The sequence below is a fragment of the Polyodon spathula genome, chromosome 27 (assembly GCF_017654505.1).
Source record: "Polyodon spathula isolate WHYD16114869_AA chromosome 27, ASM1765450v1, whole genome shotgun sequence".
In the NCBI taxonomy this organism is placed as follows: Eukaryota; Metazoa; Chordata; class Actinopteri; order Acipenseriformes; family Polyodontidae; genus Polyodon; species Polyodon spathula.
The window spans coordinates 651,376-675,695 of NC_054560.1; the positions used below are offsets into that span (position 1 = coordinate 651,376).

Consider the following 24,320-nt stretch of genomic DNA (forward strand, 5'->3'; position numbering starts at 1 on the left):
ACAAAATGCAAGTTGTATTTGTACATTAAAACTAGAACCGCCAGATTTTCGAACTACCTAGAACCAACTGCTTTCTTAAAGAATTAAAAACATACTATCAGATACAACTGAAAAGGTTTATACATGAACATTATATCTAACATTGTAACATTTGCATTCGCAGAAACACTATTTAAATAGAAAATTAAACATAAAAGGCTTTTTGGGAATTTGTATGCACAAGTTATAGTTGAAGATTGTTTGCAGTTCAGTACCGAATGAATGATCGTGTTTAAAAGCAGTTTATGAATATGTATTCTCGTAGTCCCCATTTAATGCATAGTGCATCCTATAAAAATAGCATGAGAACAATGTCAACTATAAACAAGATGCTTTATTACAGGAACTACTGACGCATGTATCTACAGATTGTCTTGAGTTATTCCATTCCATGGAGAGAGGGGGAGGCTGTGGAAAGCTGTTCTGTCTAGTCTCCTGGAAACCTTCCACCCGTCTGTCGTTCATCAAGAGACAGCATCTGTATCACAAAACAGACCTTCAGAACCAACAAATTGACTTTTTAGGAAGAGATCTCGCACTTGCGATACAGATAATGCCATTACTGAAAGCCAGACACTGATACATTCCCACATAACACAAAACAGTGCAGTATCGACACAATCAGATAGTGACCAGATTGCAAACTTATCACATGTTGACAGTGACTCTTCTCCTGACCAGGCAGCCCAATTGCAGATGGACCATTAGCCTTGGAATCTGGGAGACAGAGGGGGAAAGAGCTAGCTCAGGGTTAGGCTGCAGGCATGTTAGACGTCAGGAGCCAAGGCGCATGGGTCATGCTGTATGTCAACGAGAGCTTCCTGCATTTGAACAAAAAATGCTAGCATTATCAGAAAGAGAACATGAATTAAAAGTAAGATTACTACAAAACCAATAAGCACGGGACCAAGAACTACACAACGAAAAGACGTAATTGATAAAATTAAAGTAGCTAGCTTGCATGTCTAAAAAATATATCAGGCTAAATTAGAGCACCTTGGGATACAAAATGAGATTAACTCTGATTATTAGTAGTCACCAGCAATACAACAAACAGACAGGGGTGATTCTTTTAGGCAGTTTTTATTTTGTGGTTTTGCAGAAGTTTTTTGAGACATTATGAATTGAGTTTATAACAATGTACTCACCTGACACTATGAGAGATAGTCATTTATTAACCCCCATCGAAATGTCTGTCCTTCGCGATCTTCTGGTTATGGTCCAGTAACACTGTGTAACACAATTTTTGTTCCTGGGTAGTAAGTGTTATTTCCTAATTGCTTATGCCTCAAAAGTATAGAACATGGTTATTATTCCCCACAAACTTTGCTTTTGTGACCAGGACAGTGATATTTCAAAATATCACTATTTCCAATGGGAAAATGGGAAAATGTGTGTCTTTTCGTTCATATAAAGTCAGAAAAAAACAACATATGAATCCAAATTAACATGTATTCATACTAAAGTAATACAAAAATGACTACAAAAGATTTAGAAGTGAGTAGTTTTTCGAGATTTACGATTATACTGTATTTGCACCACAGCACTCACTGTGGACTTGTGATCATGTTTGTGTTATTTGTGGGTGTTTAAATACCGTGACTATTATTTCTGATCAATACGCAAAGCTGTGTATTGCCTGCTCTCATTATTGTTTACTGTTGTCATCAGACTTGGGGGATACAAATAAAACCATGTTTCACCAGTACTTTCTTATTTGTCCTTGTCTTGAGCACTGCAAAGCACTTTGCCACAGGCAGTCAATAGCTAGGTTATGGAGAATGACACAAGCAACAATTATCTGACTAGCTCTGCTGGGCATGGTACACAAACCAAAGGAAGGACAAGCAATAACTCCTGGTATCCTGGATATCAACTCAAATGCAATGCAAATGTCTCGTTGCTCCTCTTCATAAGGCATAACGTTCATGATGTGTTGCTATGAGCCACGAGATCCTGTGAAAAACACGGCTAACTGTACTTTCATGGACATTAATAACTCCACAAACACTCAGGAAAGAACCTGTTGTGTAAAATCGGAGAGTTATTAAGACCTGAAGTGCTGGCCCAATAGGATGCCCTCCTCTTCCTCTGGGTTGCACTTGTGGTTCCAGCACATTTATTCATTTTCTGACTGCCGTCTTGGACAAACGATATCACATTTTAAACTCTGTTTCATTGTACACAACAAAAGGGTATTTTAAACAGAAATACTGTCTAGATGTAATTCTACCACAGCATACTCGTCACACAAACAGAATCCATATTTGCAGCAATGTAAACAGGAGCAATGAGCTCTTTTAAAGGAGAGAGATTCACTATCTAATTAACACGCAGGTTATGGCAACCATTCACCATTTCATTTTAAGAACCTTGGAGTTACTAATTAAACGCATGTTTCTCAGGTTTCATTTCACGCAATTATAAACCATGACTAAATGTTACAATATTCTCTGTTTGATTTTTTAAATCTCATTTTAATAACAGGATTGTTAAAAAATGTATAATTGGCGAGATTTATCGCTTAACTGTAGTTAGTACGGTAACTATCCAACTTAGCATAAAGCGTTTGATGGTTTCATTTAGTCTGCTATATCAGGAACATCTAGACGGCAGTTGTGTTCGCTGTAGTTCACTGCAATTGGAAATATTTTAATGTGCAGCTGGGGACTATCTGGAAGGGAGAGGTTTGTTGCAATTGGGTCTAACTGTGGCAAAGTGCCCACCCCTGAGCTATTTATTTGTGTTTTATGTTGTATGTAGGGTGTTAATGTGGTATATAGTCATTGGTACATGGGCTATAAAATGGTTTACGAGCACAAGTGTTTAAAATGTATATTTGTATTTAGGCACGAGGATTGCACAGCACTTCAAACGTGCAGGTAAAATGTAATAATATGTGAGCACGGGGAATTGCACTTTATTAATTCACATGCAGTTGTACCGAGACTCCAATTGAATGATTGATTAGCAATCGAGTCTCAGTGCAGCTGCATAAAAGCAGCATGTTTTCACCCACTCTGGGTTGTGTGTTCGGTGAGTGGAGAATGGGATTGGGTAATAGTAAATCATAATAACAGCTTGCAGTGTTTGTCTGTGTAGTCCGTTTTGTTTGTCTCTTTGTTTTGGCTACCAGTGCCGTGTCCTGTGTTTTGTTTGTCTTTCCTTTTTTTTTTCTTTTTTTAAATTTAGTCATTGCCAATTATTTTGTATTTTCTCCCAATTTGAAATGGCAAATTATTATTTAGGCTCATTATTATTTACCACCCCTGCGCTGACTCAGGAGCGGCGAAGACGAAAACACTCTGTCATCCGAAACGTGTGCCGTCAGCAGACTGCTTCTTTACACACTGCGGATTCCCAGAAGCTACAGCGTGGAAGGACAACATTTTGTTTGTCATTTAACCTTTTATTTTCTGTTTGTTCATTTATTAAATGCTAAAGGCATGCAAGCGCTCAGCTTCACCAAACTCCATCTCTGTTCTGTGTTGGTCTGTTTCACGTCTGACGTCAACCACTACAGCCGTCTTTGTGACACTAGCGTACTAATTAGTCTAGACCTGAAGGACTAACCATGGGATTATCCGCAGCTAGTACATTTCTTTTGTTCATTGCAATTGACCCTGAATGTTCAAACCTACAGATTGATATAAAACATGCATTTTTGGTTTTATAATATGCCAGCAAGCTAGCACAACAAAATTAAACATGAATGCCTATGATCTGTCTAATGACTACTAGATTTTTTTTTTAAAACAGTAATTATTATTATTATATATAAACAACATATATATATATATATATATATATATATATATATATATATATATATATATATATAAATAAAAATAAAATGAGGGCTGTCCCGATTAACAGATTAATCGGTCTGATTAATCAACTAATGGATTAACTGGAGATTCATTTCCAGAATTTAAATCAAGCAGAATTTTTTTTCTCACGTTATAAAATGTCACATACCCACCCTGACCGCTTACCAGCCCTGATCAAAGTTTCATCAACGTCAGTCATGTGGACAGCGCCAATGCAAAAGGCTACAGCAAGTGTGTTTACAATTTTTTTTATTTTTTATTTTTTAAATCACTGCTGGAAAGGGCGTTAACAGTAATAAAAAAACACACGCTTTCCGAATTGGTAACAGTGCTGCTGTGACAAACACCCAAAGTACATTTATGCTGTTTAAAATGAACCCCCCCCCCGATTATTTTTAAATAAAAAAAAAAAAGAAAGTTAGAATCAGAATCCATACTCCCAACCTTCACAAATGTGCTACCTATTGTTATTGCTGATGGGGGAGGAGGCCACCTCATCAATACAACCAGCCACCAAGACCTAACTGCTAATCGAAGCATTTGCTAAATCGAAGTCCCAATTTAGCAAATAAACCCTGTCGTGGATAGCTTAGCATAATTTCTTTATTTCACAGGCGTTTGCTGAGGCTGTAAGGATAGAGCAGACGAAGCAAAAATGAGTTTGTTAGTTGGACAGAGGTGGACAGAGAGCCCGGACTTAGGATAGAAGGTGAGCCGATGGCCCAGACTTAGAGGTGGGCTTGGAGGGTCCCGGACTTGAAGTTGGGATAGGAAGAGATCCCTGACCAATGAGCCACCTTTACGTAGGACTGGGCTTGGTCGCAGGCTGAAGCCCTGAGGATCTGAACACACATACAGGGCTTTGACTTGGCAGAGGCGTCTCTCGGGGTGAAGGAACGGTCCAATGAGTTAGGACCTGAAAAGAGATATAGAAAAGGGGTTCCCTGACAGATCTGGTGCTGTCCTCGGACAAGGCGAGGCACAGGCTTCTGAAGCCGGGAGCAGAAAAGCATCCCACAGGGAACCTGCAACAGAGAGAGATGGGTTAGTTCTTGTAAAGTGGGCCATGTCCTGATGGAAATAGAACAGTCTCGAGTGATGAAGTAAGATTAGCGCATGAGCTGCGAAAGGATAGCTGTTGTCGGGGGTGCCCTCCGAGTCACGGCAGCGAGAACCCCCCAAAGCGAGGACGAGGTCGTTGCAGCAGACCAGATGTCGAGGAAGTGCGAATCACTTGCCCCCCAGCTCCCCGCATAAACCCCACCATGAGTAAACCAGAGCATAACATAAAAGAAGGGTATGCCAGAAAAACAAGAAAGGATAAACAAGATGAACAGGAGAGAGGTTAATAAAGGATTAGTGTGAGATGGTATTTGTATACCAGCTGCTCAGTGGAGAGAAAAAAAAAAACCCTTTGCTCTTAGGGGAAAACCTGTGGTGGACCCAGCAGATAGGTAGCCCCCACTCAAGGCATGCTAAAAAAAATTTGGTGAGCTATGGCAATGTCAGTAGATGATGAATATATGAAACAACTGCTAAGGAAGCCCAGTGCTCCATATTTTTGATTGTGTGGATATTGATGTTGACCTTTGCTGCGGAAGTGGCTGCTCCAATTCTAAATGAACGGGGGGTATAGAATTGAGGAGGCAGGCCTGCTCGGGGAAACAAGGGTAGCAAGATGAGAGGAGAACCAGCGGCGGGATATGGTTTCTTAGAGGCAATGTACTTTGACATGGATAAGTAGGGCCATACTGGCGAGTCCATTTTTGAGAGCTGAATGAAATGTCCTTGGTGAAGCTGGTCAGTTTTAGAGATGTGGAGCCGGATGAGGAAGTGTGAGTCCGGAAAGAGGGAGAGGTCGCAGGAATGTATGCCTGACGCAGAAGCTGGAAATTGACGAGACGGTGAACTCGGAACATCTGAAAGCAGAAGAAAGCTGTTAAACACGTTTTCCATGACCAGGTCCTCGAAGGGGGAGAAAGAGCCTTTCCAGAGCGTTGATATTAGAGAATATGTCAATTGATATGGTTGGCGAGAGGTGGAGGAGGGAGGAGAGTGCTTGAGAATCCCTCGGATAGTTAGACGAACTACAGGGATGGATAGGATTTTTGGAGAAGGTACAGACATTAGGTGGTAGGAATACTGGATTCCGGAGATGAATGATGTAATGGTGGTACGAGCAGAGTGAAGAGAGTCTCTTGGTTGAACGGGATAGATTGAATATGAATTTGAGTGCAAAAGGTTGCACATGCATCGACTTTTACAGTGAAAGAGGACCAGTTAAAATATATAGAACATGTGGTACTATACAGCCATCTACAGGGTATGATTAAAAAAAAAAAAAAACGTTGTTCAAAAAGTGGTGCAGGGTAGAATATATTCTGATTATTGTGATTAATATTCCTCGTGATTGGACTGCTTATCCTAAATGCTCTGATGCTGTATCATGACTGTATTTAATCAGAGGGAGGTAGAATGGGCTGTGTATGTGCAGAATCTGGAGGGGTTGGCTCACAAACCGCTGAAAACGCGATTAAAAGAGGTCTAAAGCAGGGGAAGTACAGGCAAGTGAGGCATGGCCTGCTGAGCATTCTCTATCTACCTGTCTGTCTATCTATGAAGACATTTTGTGTATTCTTTATATATTTATTTAATTAAAATATATTGAATACATCTTTTAGGACAGATAAGCATGTATATAAATAAGTTAACACTGCAATTTGACTTAAATGTCTCTCTCTAGTTGTGATAAGTGGCAGGAAGTTGGAAGACTGCAGTACTGAGGCACAGAGCTCAGTGTCTCATGAATCTGCCTGGTTACCATGGCAACACTCCCAGTAGTCATTCCATGAGGGCATGTTGTGGTAATCATGGCCTGCGAGGCACTGGTGGAAAACTTGCAGCACAGTAGTGTTGCTGGAGTTCATGCGATCAGCATTTTTATTTTTTCAGCAATGGTTTGTTTTGAAAGTAATGTTAGCGAGTAGGATTCACATAATATGTTACAAAGCACAAAACTAAAACAAGAACAAAGCTGGGGTTCCCGCACTGAAATGAAACCGAATGAACGTGCTTACCCATTATTATTTTCTGCCTCAACTGTTGAAAGTAAATGAAAGTAAATTGCTAAACCAGGAACCCATATGGGGAACAGATGCGAGCGAGACGATTGACAGATCTACTGCGGAGGTGAGCGTGGAGGAATCAGAGGCTGCAATCACATCTGCAAGGGGACGAGAAAGTAATGTGATTGTGATTGTTATCGAATCACCAGGAGGGGGGGACACTACTGCTGCTTTAACACTGAACTGTATGGAAGACAAAATACCTTTATGAAAATATCTTTCAGAATCCTGTTAATGTACCAATCTTTAAAAAAATGTTGCACTGAAAATGTGTCAAAGGAAAAAACTCTGTTTAGGTCTGGCTGTGTGGAATTGGGTAGGGGCGTCTGCTTGTAGTTGTTTGCAGGTAAAGAGGAAAGACAGGTTCTGCAAACAAAGCTTCACAATAGATGTTAAGGGTAAGGCGGTTGCTGCCGACAGGAATGTTACTGCATTTGTCGACCAGAGCTTTTAAAGTTTGACGGAGGGCCGATCTTTATAAAGGAGACACAGCGGAGGATGAATAATGAAGCGGTGCTTGGAACGCTGCTGCTGGAGATTAGATAGTTGCAGGCTTAACTGGCGATGAAGCTGCTGCAGCAAGAGAAAGAAAGAAGCTGAAGGATGAATCTTCAGAGCAGGTAGGAAAATTTGCTCAAAATCATCTGAATCAAAGTTTAGACATTAGGAAGAGAGTAAGTTTAAGCACATTTTGACAGTCTGAGCATTTGCTACAAAGCTAAAACACTAGACAGGGAAGGTGCGTAAGACTGTGGCTTAAATAGACAATTAATAATGATAGACATTAATTAGGCAGCCCCAGCTCTCATTCCCCGAATCTTGCACAAAGGCTGACATTTATTTAGCAAGTTAAACCCTTAGATAGCTTAGCATAGACTATTTTCTAATGCACAGATAAAAAGATAAAGTAAAAGCAGACAAATAGTTTTATAAAACATGGATAAATGTTACCAGGCTATCTGTCAGTTTATTTTGAAATAACGACAATCAGAAAATGTATGAAGCACCAGCTGATGGGTTACGTTATAAATGATCAAGGAAATGTTGGTTAATTTATAAAATACACACGTCATCTATAACGTTACAAATGGCAAATAATACCTTTTATCACTGTCACTTACAACAGACACACACACAATATAATTTCAATTAAATTCAGGTATTAACTTTCCAGATGACATATCATTTTAAACTGCCATTTTGGGGGCAAAATGAAGCACAAATGCCCCCCCCATTTTGGAAAAGTATGGAGTACAGCTTGCTGGTTCATTGCAATCTTTAGCATGTACTTTAAGAAGGACGATTATCTATTCAGGGATTCCAAGATATTTAGGAAGAAAGAATATTTTGAACAGGAGTGAAACTAAATATATAAAGACAATTACATTTCACAAGTGCAGCAGCTTGTTGAGGTAGTAAAATGAAACAATGACACAAATATCCCAATATTCCAATAAACTGCTTAACATGTATTTAAGATGTGTGAATAGGTTCATATAACAGTTTATACAGGACTGGATCAGAAAGATGCAAACTAAACCAATGCATTAATGAGGTCTGAATAATAATAATAATAATAATAATAATAATAATAATATAAATAATAATAATAATAATAATAATAAATCTATTTTTAACATAGCACCTTTCACGATAAAAATTGCTGCAAAGATTCACATGAATAAAACATTGACAAAATATTAATAAAAAAATGCAAGAAATGCAATAAAATCAAAAGAAACACAAAAGAAAACAGTAAAACAAGCTAGAGAATAACAGGAACATCATTTTAGCATAAAACGCTACATTATAAAAGTGTGTTTTTAATCTTGTTTTAAAAGCAGTAACACTGGTGCTTCCGTTACGAGCTAGGCAGATCAGTCCAGTTTTGGGGGCCTAAAGCTGAATGTTCTAGTCTTTTTATTTTGTAATTTGTGGGACAGTAAGCAACCTGGCATTCTGTGATCTGAACGGGTGTTTAGGAATATATGGTATTAAAAGATCATTTAAATACGATGGTGCAAAGCTATTTAATGCCTTATAAGTTAAAAGCAACATCTTAAAATATACTCTGAATCGGACGGGAAGCCAGTGCAGAGATGCTAGCACAGGAGTAACGTGATCTTGTCTCTGAGACCTGGTTGAAATCGTAGCTGCAGTATATTGTATACTTTGCTGCAGTTGGCTATGAGTACCAAAGAATAGGGATTTACAATAATCAATTCTATAAGATACAATTTTTTTTTATTTTATGTCAGCAAAGTGCTCCAAATATTTACAGCCGAGTTGTCACTCTGTTTCAGGGATAAATACAGCTGGGTATCATCAGCCTAACAATGAAAATTAACCCCATAGCTACGCACAATATTGCCCAGAGGCAGCATAGACAAAGAAAACAGAGTTGAGCCAAAAATTGAGCCCTGTGGGACCCAGCATGTAACCTTCGACAAAAAAGAGGTCTCCTCCTCTATTTGGACAAACAGCAACCTGTTCAAGAGATCAATCAATTAAAACAGAATGCGCTACTGTGTCAAATGCAGCACTTAAATCTAATAGTATAAGAACCAAAGGTGTGCCTGTGCCAGAGAGTAACAGCACATCATTAGGCACTCTAATAAGTGCTGTCTCTGTGCTATGCTAAGGCTGATAACGCTGAAATCAACAGCACCCATTCTACTATAGAGAAAAGCATTTAACTCTGCTTTCTTTAATAGGTTCAGTGGTTATTTTACTACAGAGGGAGTTATTAACTGTAATATGGTATGAATTATACTTCTTCAGCAAATTCAAAATGAAAACAATATTAAAATGGAGAATTCTCAGACGATTATTCTGTGGGGTATTATCATGATAACTGTGATACAGCATGATGTTTTACAAAAAACTACCAAAAATACAGATTTAGGGGTAGATGTACTAAGATGTTATACATGTAAAAAACGAAAGGCAGTTTAATCCCATCAGAGTCTATAGCGGGGCCCCAACCTTCCCCCCTAAGAAGCTTCTCATAATCATACAGCAGCCCCTTGCTAAACCAGACATGTTTGTCCAACATAAGGAGGTGTCTCATTTAAAAACAATACAATAAAATCAGAAAAACATACATCTATAGTTCTCGATGTATTTTAAATACATCGAGAACAGTATTATAGTAGTACTCAAAGAAATGAAAGAAGTAATTTACAAACCGCTAACCAAGATCATGCAGCAGTCTCTTGACACAGGGGTGGTACCGACAGACTGGAAAATTGCAAACGTAATACCGATCCACAAAAAGGGAAACAAAACTGAACCAGGTAACTACAGACCAGTAAGCCTGACTTCTATTATATGCAAACTTATGGAAACTATAATAAGATCCAAAATGGAAAATTACCTATATGGTAACAGGGTCCTGGGAGACAGTCAACATGGTTTTAGGAAAGGGAGATCGTGCCTAACTAACTTGCTTGATTTTTTTGAGGATGCAACATCGATAATGGATAATTGCAAAGCATATGACATGGTTTATTTAGATTTCCAGAAAGCTTTTGACAAAGTCCCGCACAAAAGATTAATTCTCAAACTGAACGCAGTTGGGATTCAAGGAAACACATGTACATGGATTAGGGAGTGGTTAACATGTAGAAAACAGAAAGTACTGATTAGAGGAAAAACCTCAGAATGCAGTGTGGTAACCAGCGGTGTAACACAGAGATCAGTATTAGGTCCTCTGCTATTCCTAATCTACATTAATGATTTAGATTCTGGTATAGTAAGCAAACTTGTTAAATTTGCAGACGACACAAAAGTAGGAGGAGTGGCAAACACTGTTGCAGCAGCAAAGGTCATTCAAAATGATCTAGACAAGATTCAGAACTGGGCAGACACATGGCAAATGACATTTAATAGAGAAAAGTGTAAGGTACTGCACGCAAGAAATAAAAATGTACATTATAAATATCATATGGGAGATACTGAAATTGGAAAAGGAATCTATGAAAAAGACCTAGGAGTTTTTGCTGACTCAGAAATGTCTTCATCTAGACAATGTGGGGAAGCTATAAAAAAGGCTAACAAGATGCTCGGATACATTGTGAAAAGTGTTGAATTTAAATCAAGGGAAGTAATGTTAAAACTGTACAATGCACTAGTAAGACCTCATCTTGAATATTGCGTGCAGTTCTGGTCACCTCGCTATAAAAAAGATATTGCTGCTCTAGAAAGAGTGCAAAGAAGAGCGACCAGAATTATTCCGGGCTTAAAAGGCATGTCATATGCAGACAGGCTAAAAGAATTGAATCTGTTCAGTCTTGAACAAAGAAGACTACGTGGCGACCTAATTCAAGCATTCAAAATTCTAAAAGGTATTGACAGTGTCGACCCAAGGGACTTTTTCAGCCTGAAAAAAGAAACAAGGACCAGGGGTCACAAATGGAGTTTAGACAAAGGGGCATTCAGAACAGAAAATAGGAGGCACTTTTTTACACAGAGAATTGTGAGGGTCTGGAATCAACTCCCCAGTAATGTTGTTGAAGCTGCCACCCTGGGATCCTTCAAGAAGCTGCTTGATGAGATTCTGGGATCAATAAGCTAATAACAACCAAACGAGCAAGATGGGCCGAATGGCCTCCTCTCGTTTGTAAACTTTCTTATGTTCTTATAAATCATTGTGCTGAAATAACACTGATGTGTTTTGGATAGGCTACACATTACATTATGTAAAAATATAAATCTGTATAGTAGGCCTACACAGTGTACAGTACAGTAGTAAAATCAAATGAATACCTGGTGCACTGCTTGGAATGAGCTGGAGTGGTTAATGACTGCAGTCGACTGCTCCCAACACGCTGGGAAAAGCAGAAATGTCATAGAAATTTGATTTCAAGGCTTGCAAGTACACTTTGCCTTTACTGAAATTTAGGTACTTGGGTGTTCACCTCAAAAATGCATTGACCACAACTGGCAACGCACGAGAAAAAGCAGACCAGGAAATGCCAGCAACAATTGCGACTGTTTAAAACGCGCTTTCTAAAGAAATTGATGCAACTGTAAGTGTCGCAATTGTCTGCAGCTTTAGTGCATCTCATTATAATATTTGAGAACCCTCATTTGCACTATCCCCGCCCCCTTTTTGCAAATTTATGCAGGAACGTCCATAATTACACATTCATCTACGGCTGAACGACAAAGAAATTTCTACCGCAAAGCATACTCTAAAAAGTCGCTAATAGCATTGGGTTTGTTTAGTACATTTCACCCTAGACTTCAAAATTGTTTGCAACTGATTTGATACTACTGTGACAGGCGCAACACTTTAGTACATCTACCCCTTAAAATGTTAACTATTTACTAAGCTAAAACGTGTTTTACAGCATTATAAACTAAATTGAAAAAAATGTGGTGCTTAATTATAATACAACATATTTACAAAATTTTAAATACAGAACTCTCAGAACAGTTTAAACATCTATGAAACACTGGCTCTTATTTTTTTATTAATTTATTTATTTTAAAGGGTTTTGTTTTTTTACCCGATTCGTTTGGGTGCTTCTCATAATTGTACCGATTTTATGGTGTCACATCAGCCTACCATAAATGTTATTGTAGTACCAGTAATTGAGATTATGAAAATATATAGAAAACGTAAATACAGACTAGCTGTGGTGATCCTATCCCTACAGCTTCTTAAAATGTTTCTCATTCAGAACTTTAAAAAAAAGAATGAACCCTTTGAGTAGTACAAACATACCAGTACGTTCTGAAACTTGAATTACTGAGCCTACAAAACCCCTGATCACATGATATTGTAACACTAGGTTTCTGTAACACCTTTTAGTGGTCCCCTGCACCCTCTGCCAGATACTGACTGAATTACACTTAATTATCCCAGTCACAAAAATGTCAACAGTGTTTGTAAACCGGTGAAAATCGCTCTGTGAGAAAGAAGTATTAATACTGAATTCAGATTCTGATTTAAATTCAAATACATGCAATTCTTCCACTGAATCGGATGTCAGTGAGTGTGTCACTGAAGACATAAGTGAAGAATATTTACCATCAACATCAAGTGACAGCGAAGAGGCGGCGCCAAGCTCTATGCGTTGCTCCATGCTTCAAGAAAAATTATACGCTGAAGCATTAGACACTCTCACTCCCTCTACCCCCACAACCTGTTTACCCGGATATGATTTATTTATCTCTCTCTCTCTCTCTCTCTCTCTCTCTCTCTTGTTAGGACGTGTTGTGGTTGTTCCACCCTGTTGTTTATTGCCTACATGTAAATTTTTAGTCAAAAATGGTTGGGATCCCCTTTCTAATAAGTGTGGAATGTGGCCAGGGATTAATTATCAATGAACCCTGGCCATATGCCTTTTACAAGGGGCTGGAAAACCAGTTTCTTTGTTCTACAATCTGTCTGTGCAAGGCTGGCTGTAGGATCCTCATGCCAGTGTGTGGAACCAGGGGGAGCAATCAAAGGGATGCACTACTAGTTGTCACAGTACGTGTTAACAGCAATCCTAGAGATTACTTCAAGAGATTTAATCCCACCCCAGGATATGTCCGTGCGTCAGGGAGATGAGTCCAGTTTAATCCCACCCCAGGATATCTCCGAGCATCAGGGAGATGATTCCTTTTTAATCCCATCCCAGGAGAAGATTCCTGGAGTGAGATCCTCCTTTTAGTGGAGGTAGCACTCGGCCGCCAGTAGGCCAACTTTATTTTGTTAGGTTTGTTTTATTTATCATTTTGAATTTCTTATTTTCATTTACACTTGTGTGTATGTCCTTCAGCACTAAGGGTGCCACTGCTGGTACCCAACGGCGGACACCAGCAACTACAACAAGAGTTGCATGAAATCTTGTAAATAAATCTGCACGTCCGAGTGGCATGGCAGACAACCTCCATGTCTCTCCTGTCTATCATGAGTGGAAAACACCCCCCTGTTAGCAAGTTTTACATTATTACTAAATATTTGAGCATGAAAAACCCAGTTCATCCCAGCACTTAATCACTAGGATTGTAAAACCTGGACTGGCTCCAACTGCTCTGCAATAGCTCTACACACAGACAGCTGAAGAACTCTCACTAAAATGATTAAGTAGAATCAGAACAGAAACTACAGCTCCAATCGTGCCTCTGCACTGCCAGTAAGGGGGGGGGGGGGGGGGGGGGGGGTGATAGCAGCTGTAGTTCTGAAGCTGGAGAGGGCAGTAATGTTAGTTTTCACTAAACACACTGATGAGTATTAACCTGATTGGAGTAAGTGAAGCTCTGCCCACATTGCTGACAGTGATAGGGTTTCTCTCCTGTGTGAATGCGCTGGTGAGTTTTATAATGCCCCGACTGAGTGAAGCTGTCCCCACACTCCTCGCAGATAAATAAGCTCTCGGGGGGCTCGACAAAACCGGCACCCCCTTTAGCATGGACCCTCTGGTGCTCTTTCAGCTCCTGGAACTGGGAGAAGCCTGCCGCACACTGGGAACACTGGTACGCAGCGTCGCCCCCAGCGTGAATCAGCTTGTGCTGCTTCAGATCCCCCAGCTGTGCAAACAGTTGCCCACACTCAGCACAGTGGTAGGCTTTCTCCCCAGTATGGATCCTCAGATGGAGCTTCAGGTTGCCCAGTTGGCTGAAGCTCTTTCTGCACTGGGAGCACTGGTACTGAGCCTGCCCAGTATGAACTCGCTGATGGTTTCTCATGTGTTCCAGTCTGCCGTAGCTCTCCCCGCAGTCCGGGCAGTGATAAGGTTTCTCTCCTGTGTGAATTCGCTGGTGTCTCTTCAGAGAGTTTGAGTGGCTGAATTTGGCGCCACACTCGGGGCAGGTGTGGGTGGGCTCTGAGGGTCGTCTGAGGATTTCAGACCCCTTGGAATTCTGATCGCAAACCGAACACCGGGAATTGCCACTCCTCGGGCGAGTCTGATAGTTTTTCCCACATTCTGCACAGATTTCCGAGTCAGACTTGTTCTCTGCTTTGATGAGTAGTTCAGTAGCCTCCTCCTTCACACAGATGGAACCCAGCTCTGACATATCCTCGGCAACACTGCTTTGTGCCACTGGGGGGAGCTGCTCTTCTTTAATCGTTTCCATCTTTGATTTTATTAATAGTAAGTCTAATTAAAAAAAAAAAAAAAAAAAAAAACATTAGTTTCTGTTTTAAAACATTTCAACCTTTAGGATTAAACATATCCTTTATTATATGTTTTTACCGGATTAAAAAAAAAAAACATGAAAAATTCCTGCGTTTCTTAAAGCTATATATCTGTATTTACCGATTTTCAACAAAAATCTGCTTTTCTGGCTGTCCCCAAGTATTACACCCCCTATCTGCCTAGAAAAACGGACCAATGCATGCTTTTCACAGATTTCCACCTGCAGGTTTCTGTTTATTGGGAATGTTTGGAACCACACTGAATCCCACAAAAACTTACTCTTCACATTTTCTATACATCTGGAGAACCTCTTATCTAATTTTGATGGAAGTTGGTATTAACATTATTAATCAGAAGTGATTGAGAAAACCAGCTGTTTGTCTGTCTGTTACACTTCTATATCTGGAGTACCACTTCTCAAATTGTGGTTAAACATTTCATTGCTAATTCTTATTCTGTGCTATTTTGTACATGCACTTGCTATACATCACGATCACCAACTTCTGAAGGTACAGCCTTCAGAGACAGGTGTGACTGACAGGTTTATTTAATAAATGGCAACAACATGCATTTCATTTAGTGCTGGGACGAACACAGGATTTTCATGTTCGGATATTCGATCAATTTAAATATTCATTCGAAAATGTGTTAGTTTTTCAAAAAGTAATAAAAAACATTATATTGCTGTGAATGCAGGCAGAGACAGGATAGCAGCAGGGGTAGGGGGGCAGGGGGCAGGGCCGTGTGTGTGTGCCTTTATTTTACAGCAAGGCGTTACAATATGTAACACGTTAAAATAGAAAAATATCCCAGGAGTAAAGTATATGTTGTGTAGAAATTGCTTTACCCCAGTGAATTGGCTACAAAACAAAGGATGCCAAATAGCAGTTCAAGTTAAAAGTTGTTTTGCTTATTCCCGAAATAAATAATACATAAAGTTGATACTGCATTTTATTTATTTTTTCCTTTTTTTATCCTTGCCATTGCCGTTTCTTCACAGTAAACTGTGGCCATCGACACATTTTCATAAAGTAACAACATGAGGTTTACTTGTGCCTTTTTGTAGCTGAAAAAGCAAACGAAAACTGAAATTTTACTTTAACACTTCAAATAAAAAAATTTAAAAAACTGAAACCGTGTCAGTATTCCCTGCTTGCTAGCAATGGAATACAGAAAAAAAATTAAAAAAACACATTCTTGCTGCTGTTGTTAATAATGTTTTTATCGAAGTTTCATTTAGTTTTTCTTTAAATTTCGTTTAACTTTTTATTACTGTTAAGTCATTTATTCCACGTTTCTTTTCCGTTGTAAGCTGCTCATTTCAAGCTTGTGTCGCAATATGTATCGAAGATGTATCGTATCGTGTTGTAAACTGTCGCGATGAATCGTCTCACCCCTAACGGCTAACCAGGTTATGTTTCATCGGTGCAAATTAAGTGATACAAAAGTATCCTCTTATGTCTTCAGTTGTTGACTGAGATTTCAGTAACTAACAAATCATACACCTACAAAGACAGCGATTAAAATAAACAAACGTGCCACAATATTGTTGAATCCTGCATTGTGTGACCCTATCAATTGTAAGGTTACAACCACAACAGAGTCGTTTTGAAAATGAAAGCTTTGTTCAAAAATATGTATGCTCACACCCTGCGTTTTCACTGCATTTTTAAATGGTAAAATTTACATGGTAATAACAGAATAAGGGATATCAACCAACACAGTTTAAAAATGATCCCTGAAAAGAGAAGACAACCACCAACCAATACTTAAGTAATTAATGAGAGCCTAACCACTGTAAAATAATTAAACAGATCAGTTTAATCATACTTTTAAATATAATCATAACAATATCTTTTTAATAGGAAATTACAAAATTCTATAATAAATTCTATATACATTTTACATTATTAATATTGACATAATGACATGACAATCATTTTTCTTAAGTCCCAGTGAAGAAGCAAAATGATCAATCATCCCTCAGACAATGGCTTTCTCTCGAGTGGAAGACAGTGAAGATGTTGCGCGAGGACAGAAACGTTGGTCTAAGTTAGACCAGAAAATCGTTTTGTGAAACGGACTTAAGACTCAAGTATAACAAAGTCAGCAAAAGCGACTTGAGCCCATTTTTGGTCTTAGACTTAAGTCAGCTTTGTGACTACGGCCCCTGGTGTTGTGGGAACAGTGGGTCTGAAAATCTGGGGACACCAAAAAAGGCTTGGGGTTCGAAGCTTGCTCAGGTCTGAACACAGATGCATCTTTCAGGCAGTGCCTTCCAGGGAACCTGGAGGAGGCTGGACGCTCGCTCCATGAGCGCCCGAACTGAGCTTGAGGTAGGGGTCATGTCAGTCTCTGAGACAACCTCAGAGCTGGGGCCCACCTCCTGGGTCATCTCTTGGACCTCTGGTTCTGGACACCCTATTGTCTCCATCCCAGGATGCCTCGATGGATATGGCGTTGTGTTCCTCCAAGCTCATCGCCTCGTCTCTCTCCGAGACGACCTGGGCGACCGCCAGTGAAGGCAGGGTCGGTTCCAGGACAAGTGCCAGAGGCGGAGCTGGGGCAGAAGCAGGATCAATAGCCTGGCAAGATACTCAGGTACCTGAGCCATCTGGCTCTTCAGGTCTGAAATGTCCTTTGCCTGCAGTTTGAGGGTCTGGAGCCTGCACGCAGGGTATGCTCTATAATACATGGTATACAGTGGAAAGTACATAATACATGAAAGTAGCATAATACATGAAATAGTACACTAAATACAGTGGAAAGTGCATAATACATGATAGTAACAATACTTGAAATAGTAGCAGCAGCTAATAACAGATATCAGGCTTAAGGAGCATGGAAAGCAAGAGAGAACAGGTGGGTTTTGAGAGTTGATTTAAAGCGAGCTACGATCAGAGCATCACGAACCAAAGCTGGGAGAGAGTTCCAGAGAGTCAGAGCCATGAAGCTAAATGAGCGTTGTCCAAGTGTGGTGTGCTTTTGTTTGGAGATAACAAGTAAGTCAGAGTCAAAGGACCTCAGCTTGCAGGCAGGGACATAGCGTGTCAGCAGGTTGAGGAGGTACTCAGGACCTATGTGATGAAGGGCACTATAGGTGAGCAGGAGAGTTCTAAACATAATCCTGAACTTTACAGGTAGCCAGTGCAGCTGGGCAAGACAGGGGGTAATATGATCACATTTTTTACATCTGGTAAGGATCCTGGCAGCGACATTCTGAACTAGCTGCAGTCGGTTTATGGTGTGTGCCGGGAGACCACCATATAGAGAGTTGCAGCAGTTGAGTCGAGTGGAGACAAACGCATGGCAAAGCATCTCTGCATCCGGGAGGAAAAGGTAGGGACGGACTTTGCAGCTGCCAAGTTCTGAGTCCGGGGAAGTGGCAAGCCGGCTTCCAGCAATAAAATTGCCAAGGAACTCGCAGGGTGCTGATGCAGGGAATACTTAAGCACAGAGGGCGTCGATGCAGTGAATCTCTAGGACACTGAGGGCGCCGAAGCACAGAGGCTCTGAGGCACAGACAGCATCGAGGCTGAGACACTGAGGCGCCGAAGCACCAAGTACTGAGGGCTTCAAGCACCAAGGGTACTGAGCTGCGTGTCTAGTCTGGGCTGCTTGCAGTCACACAACCAGGTGTACAGCGTAGCCTATAGACAGTTGCAGTTTGGTCTGTGTGCACTACACAGCCGGTGCAGCGCATAACTTGCAGCGGGGAGGCACAGCCTTGGTGAGTGGTTCGAATGTGCATGGGGTTACTCAACAGTAGGACCAGGTAATACAGGACTATTGGAGGGAGCACACGGTTGTTGTTGTTTCTAATTTTTTTTTAACTGCAAGGCAGTAACACACACAGACACTCAAAAGCAGGCTGGAGTGTAAGGGTTTTTCTTTGAGCAGTAATAAATAGTAACCAATAACCTCTAGGGGCAGACTAGGCCATGCACAGAGAGTGTGCGTGCCGAGGTGGCCCAGAGTACTCAACTCAACAGCGAGCGCAGCACCGCTGGGTCTCGCTGGAGGAAAACGTCTCTCTCTCTCTCTCTGGTATTTTTCAAAAGCTGCCAAAGGCAGAGGAAAATAGAAAACACAGGTAGCAAGCTGCAAGGTTAGTAAAGGCAGACTACAGGCTGTTGAAAATATTTCTTTTAAAACGGAGTGCTATTGAGCAGTGTTTCACTCAGGCTTCAGCTGCCAAGTTCTGAGTCCGGGGAAGTGGCAAGCCGGCTTCCAGCAATAAAATTGCCAAGGAACTCGCAGAAAACTCACAGTGCCTGACTGAAACCTGGCACAAACAAAATGACAATTTTTTGCTTAATCAAATTGTATCCCCTGGCTTTGGGCTGTTTGAAAAATGCCACTCTGTGGGCCGTGGTGGTGGGATTATTTTAGTTTATAAGCTAGAATTTAGCCTGAGCCCTATTCTTACTCCCAACTACACTTAATTCGAGTGCCTGGTTCTTAAAGTCTCTGCTCCCCACCCTTTGGTTGTTATTACTGTATACAGACCTCCTAAACACAATGCTGCCTTTCTAGGTGAATTTTCTGATCTGTTATCTTTGCTGTGCTTTAAGTTTGACAAGATTGTAATTCTAGGTGACTTTAATTTTCACACGGACTCTGATCACTGTTACCTAGCATGGGATTTTCCATCCCTCTTGGACTGTTTTGGCCTTAAGCAGACAGTCCATGCTGCAACTCACAACAAAGGCCACATACTGGATTTAATTATCACTAACTGTCCTTCGGCATCTTTCATGAGTAACTTAGGATTTAGGAATATCTGATCATCTGGCTGTTTTATTTGAATTAGAATTCACTGTCCCTCTTTCTACTCCAAAATGTACAGTCAGCTTTCGAAACTGGCGCTCTGTTGATCATGTTAAGTTCTCTGAATCTGTTCTTTCTTCAACCTGTCTTTCCTATTCCTAATACATTGGATGAGAAGGTGCAGTTTTTCAACAGCTCCTTAGTTAATACCTTAGACTCCCCGGCCCCAGTCAAGACTAGGTACGTCTCCTACACCCGCCATGCGCCATGGTATACCATGGAGCTGCGCTCTCAAGAGGCTGTCTGTCGTAAAATTGAGCACAGATGGCGGGATTCTGCTCTTACTGTCCATCTTCATTCCTGAAAGGAATCTCTGGTTGACTACAGGGATGCTTTGGCAACTGCCAGATCAAACTATTTTTCAAATATTATTTCTAATAATCAAGGCAATCCTGGACACTTGTTCTCTACTATTGATAGATTGCTAAAGCCTAACTGTCCCTCCACATTACCGGCTTCACATCAGCTATGCAATAGTTTCTTAGAGTTTAAGTTTTTTAAGTCTAAGATTGACAATATTAGACCTCTTCTCAGACTTCTCCTGCAGTCTCTCAGTCTGTCTGGCTTTGTTGGGTCCTCTCTATCCTGTTTTACACCTCTCACTCTTAAATCTCTTACAGACCTGGCCCTTCGTATAAACGCCACCAGTTCTGTTGGATCCCATTCCCTCTGTTCTTTTTTGGTCCTGTTTTGAGCAGCTCTGCCCCTTGGTGTTAATTATTATAAATGAGTCCCTGATTCTGGTGTGGTTCTGGTTGCTTTTAAAACTGCTGCAGTAATGCCTGTGCCTAAAAAACCTCATATGGCCTTGGATAATCTTAATAATTTTTGCCCCATTTCAAATTTGCCCTTTCTAGCTAAGCTTCTAGAATGAGCTGTCACTAGGCAATTAAACCGGCATCTCATTGCTAACAATCTTTTTGAACCCTTTCAATCTGGCTTCCAGCACCTTCACACTGTAAATCACGAGATCCTACTTGATAGATTAGAGAGTTTATTTGGCATCTCTGGCATTGCCCTTAACTGGTTTAGATCATATCTGTTTTTCCTTCCCCGATATTAGCAAGCACTAGTTTTGTTGTTAATGAACACAAACGTTTACCTCAATATTCCATGCGTGGTTTGATAGCCAGTTGTTCAGTATCCCAGAGCGCTGTAAACAACTCAATAGGTTTGCGTGGAGTCAAGTGACATCCCCATAGCAATCAGTAGCCACTGAAAAGAAACCATCGTCAAGCTGTGCAACATATGACCAGTGGACATGGCAAATTATGTTGACAAAAAATAATAGATACAAACTAAAATTAGGTGTTGCTGGGTTAAAGCAATGCTCACAATACCTGCCAACATAAGAAAGCCCCCAAAAATGAATCTCTTCATTGTATGAAATCTTACAATATTAGTCTTTCAGTAAACTAATCATACATCTAGTTGGGTTAATTTTACTGGAACAATGTGGGTAAAGTACACTGCCTTGCTCAAGGGTACAGCAGCAGTGTCCCACCGGGGACTGTTAGTGTTCATTTGTTGTTCAGTTCTGAATTTGTAATGCTTTTTATTGTGTGCCCTGTCTGTGGCTGTCCAGCTTCGGTGCCACACCCTGAGAGGTAGGATAGCGCTGCCCTTCTCGTTAACATTATTTGGGTATGTACCTGTTAAACTATGAACCTGGGTGATTTCATATGCTTTCACATACTGCGATTATCACTAATCTTGCCCTACCTAATGTTAATGTTGGTAAACTAGTACGTAGTACTAAAAAAGGTATTGGGTAAATTAATGCATAATGCTCTTATTACTAAAAATGATCTTCACACTATTAACATGTTACAGTATTGTGCTTATTTTTTTAAGTATGTTATGATTGTATATTACTGTAACTTATACTGCAAGTATAACTATGTTTACCGTGAACAAAACGTTCGCTGCAGATGGTTCTCAAGTCTGGTGGTCTCCATTTAGACCCTTCCTCATGCCGTATGTATAGCAGAAAGCCACTTATCCCTTTTATCTGGGCTTAAACGCCTCTTCGGAAGTTACAAAAATGACAGCCGCTTGTCTTTCACATAGTCGTGGTTGTGGCATCCAACAACCACACAACTCCTCAGCATTGTATTAAAAATAGGTGGTAACAACTCTTCAATTAATGAAGGAACCAGTGTCTGTCTTGGTTTGTTTTCCTCGGCTCCGAGGTTGCTGTGCGGTTACTATGTGTGTGCACACCAAATTGCCCGTACGTAAGCACAAACCTATATATAGGTACAAAGAAAAATATTCTTAATTTACAGATCTAGTACCTTGTACACAAAAAAATAGTCCTGGTTTATGAACAGTTTCTCTTTAACTACATGTTATAGGATAAAAGTATCGGAAACTGTGTTTACTACTATTACATCACAAAATGTACTAGCAAAAGTAATATAATTGATAATATATGGTACAGCCAACGTGGTGTTAATGAAGCTTTGTTCAGTTACTTGTGTGTGTTCATAAAGTTTATTCAAAGTCTGCTGTGATGAGCTACTGTTATCAAGTTGTTTTATTTTTTACATCTTGTCAAAAAAACCTCAGAGTAGTTGTGATTGCCTGCAAACATTTTTTATTTTATTTTTTCTTTGCTATACTAAATACAAATAGATTGAATACACATACCACATTGACAGATAGCGTTCATCAAGAACGGAGATTTTCTTTAATAAACCAGAAACAGGTCAATTACACAAGCGAATGCATGCTGTACTGGATTTATGTTTTCTCAAGCAGGTTGATTTGTAACAGTGATTAAACAGTCTGAATAATGTATATAGTGGATTAAGGTACGCTTATTGACAAATCAGGTTACAGGAAATCTCGTATGCATATTCTATACAGTCAGGTAAAATATAACTGCATAAAATGCTAAACAGGAATTCAAAGTGTTCTGGGTGCCGTTTGAAGTGCCCATTAAGTAATGATTTAATGCCTGTTGCTTAATAAAACCCACTACAGTGTTGATTTAATCAATGGGGGAAAACTCAAATCAACGAAATATTTTAACTAAGAGTATTTACTTGGCCGTTAAATCTTTTATTTGGCGACCAATTTTTGAAATCTAGGAGCCAGAAGCCCCTAACGATTTCGGCCAGCTTTGAGCCCTGTCTGGAGGCTAGTTCACATACTCATGCACACACTGTCAGCTGCCAAGTCTGCTCGTAATAAGCGGAATCGGGCCTGTTTCACCGAGTCGCTTTCTTTGTTTGAGACTTGCAGATTTTATTTGTAAGGTGACGTCACTTCAACAGTTAATGGATGTGGGCGTGGTTTTGGTGATTGCCGTGCCAGTGTATATGTACGTCATTAGAAACAAATATGGGACTTTGTATAAAATTTGTATTTTTTTTTTTTTTTTTTGCGTGAGATTTGGCAACACAGCGCCCCGTATTAATCTCACATATCACAAAGAACTCTTTAGCCGTTTTTTTTTTTTTTTTTTTTTAATTGTTGCGCAAATTCTTGTGAGACAGTAAATAACAGACTGAGGCCAATGTCTAGACCTTTTTATAATGTCTGCAATCTTTTTGACCGCAATGACTCAGGTCCTGTTATTGCTTTATTGATAAATCTGCATACAGCAAATCATTCTGATCGCAATGACTCAGGTCCTGTTATTGCTTTATTGATAAATCTGCATACAGCAAATCATTCTGATCGCAATGACTCAGGTCCTGTTATTGCTGATAAATTTGGATCCAGCAGTTACTCTCCAGTTCGAATTGCCTGCCACAGACACACAGCAGCTCATGAACATGTTGTTCTAGTAAAAAAAACAGACTACACTTACATAAACGCATTGCACACAGTATTTCAGTAACTGCGGAATGATTGCAAACTTCGTGAAAAGGTCTGGACAGTAAAAAGGCGAAAATAAAATTAGATCCGAAGATACTAATTTTACAATTTCAACAATGATAAGCAAACAATGTATGCTTTAATAACGGAGAGGAGCGCTGATGGTTAAACTAGATGACTGCTCTTAATACTCACATATTTCTGGAGAATAGCACTGAGTCTGAATATGACCGAAGGACATGGTCGGCAGCCGGGAATATCGCACAGGCTAAAATGGACGAATGTAGTAAACAAACTTTATGGTTGAATAATAACATTGAATATTATCGTAGATGGCGTCAGTGTTATCGCTTACCTCGATTAACGATGAAGAACAGGCTCGCAAACGGTAACGTCCTTCTTTCACTTCGGTCTTAAAAGTATTTATTCTTTGCTACGTTTATAAAAGTTGAATCCACAAACAGCGCTCACATCACTGCAGTATCCTACAGCAAAGCAGCCCGTGTCCTGCACTCTGACTGGAGCGCAGAGTC

At 40.1% G+C, this 24,320-nt stretch overlaps 1 protein-coding gene across 5 annotated transcripts; it reads right to left on the bottom strand.

Annotated features, from left to right (window-relative positions):
- Positions 1–43: 43 nt before the first annotated feature.
- Positions 44–24,291, bottom strand: LOC121301376 (zinc finger protein 239-like). 5 transcript variants are annotated; one of them, XM_041230717.1, is made up of 5 exons: positions 24,143–24,291; positions 23,983–24,055; positions 21,062–21,174; positions 14,228–15,090; positions 44–517 (listed from the first exon to the last, which is right to left on the bottom strand). In XM_041230717.1, exons 4-5 carry the CDS (start codon positions 15,065–15,067, stop codon positions 467–469), a joined length of 891 nt encoding a protein of 296 aa, XP_041086651.1. In that variant the 5' UTR covers positions 15,068–15,090; positions 21,062–21,174; positions 23,983–24,055; positions 24,143–24,291; the 3' UTR covers positions 44–466. The 5 variants fall into 5 exon arrangements, with proteins under 5 accessions (XP_041086651.1, XP_041086650.1, XP_041086649.1 ...); XM_041230716.1 differs by lacking the exon at positions 23,983–24,055; XM_041230715.1 differs by lacking the exon at positions 21,062–21,174.
- Between the last annotated feature and the right edge of the window lie 29 nt (positions 24,292–24,320).

Bases quoted from the DNA above. Each gene is read 5' to 3' on its own strand.
- LOC121301376 (XM_041230715.1), bottom strand. From the start codon at position 24,028: ATGTCCTTCGGTCATATTCAGACTCAGTGCTATTCTCCAGAAATAT. The intron at 15,091-23,982 runs GTGAGTATTAAG...TTTTTTAATTAG, and splicing joins GTGCTATTCTCCAGAAATAT to ACTTACTATTAATAAAATCA. The intron at 518-14,227 runs GTTAATACTCAT...TTTGTGATACAG, and splicing joins GCTTCACTTACTCCAATCAG to ATGCTGTCTCTTGATGAACG.